The 5,693-nt window shown below is 37.1% G+C and overlaps 1 protein-coding gene across 1 annotated transcript in view; it reads right to left on the bottom strand.

The window, feature by feature from the left end:
• Positions 1-5,693, bottom strand: part of LAMA4 (laminin subunit alpha 4) — a 129,655-nt gene that overhangs the window by 85,196 nt on the left and 38,766 nt on the right. The window contains exon 3 of the mRNA XM_025042460.1: positions 2,117-2,241. Within this exon, the coding sequence (XP_024898228.1) occupies positions 2,117-2,241 (125 nt within the window). The remainder of the gene's footprint in view (positions 1-2,116; positions 2,242-5,693) is intronic.

Consider the following 5,693-nt stretch of genomic DNA (forward strand, 5'->3'; position numbering starts at 1 on the left):
TTTGTTTTTTTTTTGTTTTTTTTTTTTTTTTTTTTTTTTTTTTTTTTTTTTTTTGTTTTTTTTTTTTTTTTTTTTTTTTTTTTTTTTTTTTTTTTCTTTTCTCTTTATAAGAAAGTGTGTGTGTGTGGCAGATATTCAGGCCTTATTTTTAGTTATTTTATATGCATCGTTTAATTTAATTTTTACAACAGCTATCAACTAAATGTTATAGCCAAACATTTAGAACAGTGCCTGACATAGAGTAAGTAAAATATGTTAGAAAAAATATAAAATATGTTTTTACTAAAGCCAATATTTATCATACATCTTTCTATGTGTAAGGCACCAACCCAAATGCTCCACAAATATTATCCTAGTCCAAACCTATGAGGCAGATCCTCATACCAGTTTTGATTTACTAAACAACAACAATAACAATAACAATAACAACAACAACAAACCAAACCAAACCAAACCAAAAAAAAAAAAAAAAAAAAAACTGAGATCCAGAGCAGGTAAAGGAATGGAGCCAAGATTGGAATTTAGTCTCCTTGATCTCAAATCTCATGGAAAGTGAGACCATGTCTGAGATCACACAGATATTATGTGCCAAAACACTTTTATTATTCTTTCCAGTTGTGGTATAATAAAAATATATATACACATTTTTTTGTTGTTGTTGTTTCTGATCCTGGCACAGAGCTCTTATAACCTTTGTAATTTCTTGAGTGACAAGACTGTCTTTTGTTACTCTTAACGAGTCCCTTTCAATCAAATCTGAGTTAATGCTAATGAAGTGACTCTGGATGGACCCCTAGGTAGCTTCTGGATGGAAGCTGGTCTGCCAGTAGAATCGAATCAACTACATGATTAGAAGGTTGGAACTTCCAATCCATCCTCTTCCCCCATCTCACAGGGGTGGAGGCGGGGGCCAAAGATTGAATTCAATTACCAGTGATTGAATCAATAATGACTATGCAACGAAGCTTTGATAAATCTCTTGAACAATAGGGTTTGGGGAGCTTCCGGGTTGGTGACCACATTGATTTTCTGAGAGGGTAGTACACCTGAAGAGCAAGTGCATAGAAGCTCTGCGCCATCCTATCTCCACATCCCCACCATGCTCTATGCATCTTTTCCATTTTGCTGTTCCTGAATCGTATCCTTTATAATAAAACTGATTTTAAGTACAGAGCTTTTCTGATTTCTGTGAGTCATTGTAGAGAATTACTGAACCTGAGGGGGTTGAGGAAATTCGTGAATTTGTAGTTAGCTGGGAAGAAACGTGAAAAGCCTGGAGACCTCATTTGTGACTGGCTACTGAAGTGGGACTGAGCCCTTAGCATGTGGGGTCTACACAATTCTGGATAGCTAATGGCAGAATTAAGTCGATTATAAGACACACAGTTGGTGGCGGATAATTTGGAGTACTAGTTGAAATTTGGAAAACCGGACACTACTACATCACTTTAATTCTACATCTGTCATTTTCAAGCCAATAAAATGGCTAGCCATGACTTGATTACTGGATTTATACATATTAGTACCTGAGAAGAATTCCATTATTTCAATTAAGATGTGTGTCTACTCTCTTTAATTTCTCACTCAGGTCAAAACATAGTCAGAACTGAAAATTAATTTTCTTGTAAATCTTCTGAGATGATCAGCCTCAAGTATGCATTCTGTTCATTTGTGCTCTAATTCTGATGGAAAAGACTAGTTGGGTGCCACGTGTAAGGAAATGTCTACTCTGTGAGAGTCAGAAGAAACACTACTACCGAAAATACAGGATTATGATGAATCTGTTGGCATTACTGGTTGATCTCTAGGTCAAGAGATAGCCAAGAAAAGATGAGACTAACATTGCTTATAAAACTTGGGAGACTTTGCTGACCTTATTATGCACCCCAATATTTTGAGAACAGAGTAATCACCTGTACTGCAAGTGTGTAAACTTTTCTGAAATTATATTTAGGCTAAAGACCTTTCCTATATATTTTCCAGTCTCATCTCAACATAAAGTACTCGGTTTTTGACTGTAGAAAAACCTTAGAACTATGAACTCCCCCCCGCCACCCCCCAAAAAAAGTGAGGTGGGGAGAGGCAGTAGAAAAGACCATCTTCCTTTAAGACTTACTTGGCCACGTGGGGCAGGGGACAGGGGCATGGCTGGCAGAACTGGGGTGGTCCCCTGATGGAATCTCCAATATAACCATCTACACATTTATCACAGTGCTCTCCTGTCGTGTTCCGCTGGCAGTGCTATAAGATAAAAAATAAGAAAGTTGACAAGAACACAAAAGAAATTTTATACACAGTAAATCTGGGAACCCAAAATACCTCTAACAAAGAAAGTTGTCGGGCTTGACAGAATAGATGGTGTGCATGGATAGTGATCAGCGAAAAGGAGATACTTTGGCCCTGGTAAATGCTAGAAAGTGTGGACAATGGTACATGACTTCATCTTGGACTTCTCTGTGCACTAGCAGCATTGAACTCTCTTTAGAATTTGTATATCAAGAGGATTATTCATCAGTTAGTTATTTCAATTCAGAGAGATAATCAGAATGATCAAATGCTAGATATTGAAGAAGCATCAGCTTACTGACTTGGAATAACTATTACATAAAAATATAAATATCTCCCTGGTGCTTCCCCATGACAATGGGGACATTTTAGGGTTTATGAACTTAGAACAAAATGTGTCATACTGAAGCATAAGTGGAGTGGGAGGTAGAAAAAGAATATTTTGATAATGGGTTGGTATCTTGGATGGTGACATATAAGAAATAGTAAGTTGGTTTATTTTATATAATTTCTCCATTTGTTGTGCGGATAATTAGAATTTTAAAAAGGACAAAAAAGAAAGGCAGATTCTTCTGCCTAGAATGCCTACTCACCATTCAAAATCTTTACCAGGTCTCAAAACTTCTAAGAATTATTCCCTGAAGCTCCCCACCTTCTACTACCCGCATTGTTCTGTTATCGTCTGCTCCCAGCCTGTCTTTCACCACTGTACTGCCATCAGCTCAAACGGAGTAAGTACTCAAGCTCTTTGTCCATCTGATGGATTAATTTTTGACTCTTACTCCATAGGAGGCAATGATGCCAGTCCACTGGTAGTTTTCTCCAGCTGAACTGGACTGGAGTGCACAAGGCAACACCATCAGCACTATATTTTCAACTTTACTTTCACCGGAGTATAAAGGCTGAATAGGGTTTTTTGGTGAAAAATTGTACTGTTAGAATTAGAAAGCCATTGAAGAGGCACCCTCCTGTACGATCAATTCTCTTGGTAAGACCCATGCACAAAAGCTTCAACAGAATAACTTTTTTCCCAAACAGTGCTCTGTGGAGGAAGCCTGAGGAAGGCAAGATGGAGCAGCAGTAAACTAAACTTTGAGATCTTTTGTCTTTATGTTCTGTATTGAAGTTCAAAATAAAATAACAGTGAGGCCCTCCTCTGAACATTTTACATTGATTAACAAATTTAATTCTCACAATAATTCTAAGGTAAGTTACTATTTTTCTCCAATAGAATTCAGTTCAGACTGACTGGCAGATCAGTGAGAAACTCTGAAAAATAAAGTATGATGTGCAGAGTACAGGATGTTAACATAGTTCTCTCATGGTTCTTAATACTGTGATTTGTGCTAAGTTAGCCATTGGTAAATATTTTTTGGGAAAAATAATAAAAGAAAAAGTGAAAAAGGGTGAATTAGTCAATTAGCGACTGGAGCAAATAAAGGAAATTAACCCAACACCAGCTAAAAGCTGGTGGCAATCTCTCATCGCTAGGGAAACCAATGAGCCTTGCCCAGCTACCAATGAGCCTTGCCCAGTTACCAGGAATCTAAGCCATAAGCAATCTGGCAGGGCTACTTGTAGGCTGAAGTCAAATATGTCTGAGTCCTTTTTGGACAGACGAAGCCCATCTGTGCAGGCCATTCTTTGTGTCTGAAGTACCCATTAAGCTGCAAAAAATGAGCTAATTCCCAATTCTGTCCCCTTATGGCTCAACAGATGCTTTGGATTCCTTGTCAGGGCTTAATTCTGCCATGGCAGCCATGAGGAGCAATTACCCTCAAGGGCAAAGCCACCAAATCTCTCTGACCTCTAAATGCTCAGAGTGCAAACACTGACTTTCCTCATCTGCCTCCTTTTAAAGAGTTTGTTATGAAATCCTCTAAAAGACACTGATGTGAAGTCTGGGAGATGGGCCGAGAGATGCTGGAGGCAAGGACGAGCTCTTCTATTTTCTAGCTGGTCGACTTTGAAGAAGTCCCTTGACATTTCTGGGTCTCTATTCCCTATCTGTAAAATGAGGATCTAGACCAGATGGCTTATAAGGTTTCCTCTAGCTCTGAAAATCTATTACTCTGGACTGTAAATATCCCTTTACCTTTAATACTCTGCCATTTAAAAACAGAAAACAAAAATGACAACAATCAATGAGTGTGTTGTTGTAGGGGAACAGTTTATTTTCAAATACATCTGACAACTTGAAAATGAAAAAAGCTTTCTGAATCTTTGGTCAGTGGATAAGAAAGCTGCATCTAGACAATCTATTGCAGGTAATGTTTTAGGAATGACATTTGAGCACCAGCTATGTCTCTTTCACATGAGAAATGAGTCTCACTGACTTGGCCACAGCAACCGCATAATTTAGGAAGAAGGCCTGAAAGAATCAGGTTAGGCTTTCTGTGGTTTGTCACAGCCTTTATGCAAGAATATCTATCAAGATTGTGGTTCTCAAAGTATGTCGGGGCAGGAGAAAAGTATTTTTATAACAACACTAAGATTTAATTTTTCTTTTGCACTCTCATTTTCTCATGTGTGTAAGGTGGAGTTCTCCTGAGGCTACATTATATGAGATATCAGCACAGATTGATGCAGAATCAGATATGAGATCCAGCTGCCTTCTATTAAGTCAGACATTATATGTATTTTCAATTTGTAAAATATGTTTATGTTTTATAAATACATAAATGTTAACATGCAATATATTTATTATTGTTATTTTCAAATAAATTAATAGAAAAATATTACAAAAACATTTTTGGTTTCTAGTGTAGAAAATATGGATAGATATATCCATACAAACAAAAGCTCTTAGGCAACTTGATTAATTCTTATGAGTATAAAGGGCTCATGAGATCAAAAAGTTTGAAAACTGCTGCTCTGTCTACATCAGTGCTTCTAAAACTTCAGTGTGCACACAAATGCCCTGGACATCCTGTAAAAAATGCAGATTTTGATTGAGGACATCTGGGTTTATGATTGGATGTCTGTATTTCTAACAAGCTTCCAAGTATAGCCAATGCTGCTGGTCTAGCCTGTACTTTGAGAAGCAAGAGTCTAGAAAGAAACACCTCACATAGGAAACACTGTTTGCTAGTTACCTAGCATTGGACCTGAGCCTGAGTCTCTAGCTTAACAGACAATACATTTCACTTAAATAAAAGGTAATCCAAGTGTTTCATAAATTATAAAATCAAAGGTTTTTGCATTTAAGTTAGTTATTTCATTTACCAATTCGTTCATTCATTTAATGAATCTAGATTAAACTGATATCATAAAAATTAGCTGTGACTGTTACTAAAATAAAGAGCCAGTTCCTGCCTTTCAGTAGCTCATAGACTTGTGAAGGAAACAGAGATAAACAAAGAATAACATAGCACATTGGTGCTCTGACTGAGGAATGCATAAAGTAC

The sequence above is a fragment of the Pteropus alecto genome, unplaced genomic scaffold (genome assembly GCF_000325575.1).
Source record: "Pteropus alecto unplaced genomic scaffold, ASM32557v1 scaffold79, whole genome shotgun sequence".
NCBI lineage: Eukaryota > Metazoa > Chordata > Mammalia > Chiroptera > Pteropodidae > Pteropus > Pteropus alecto.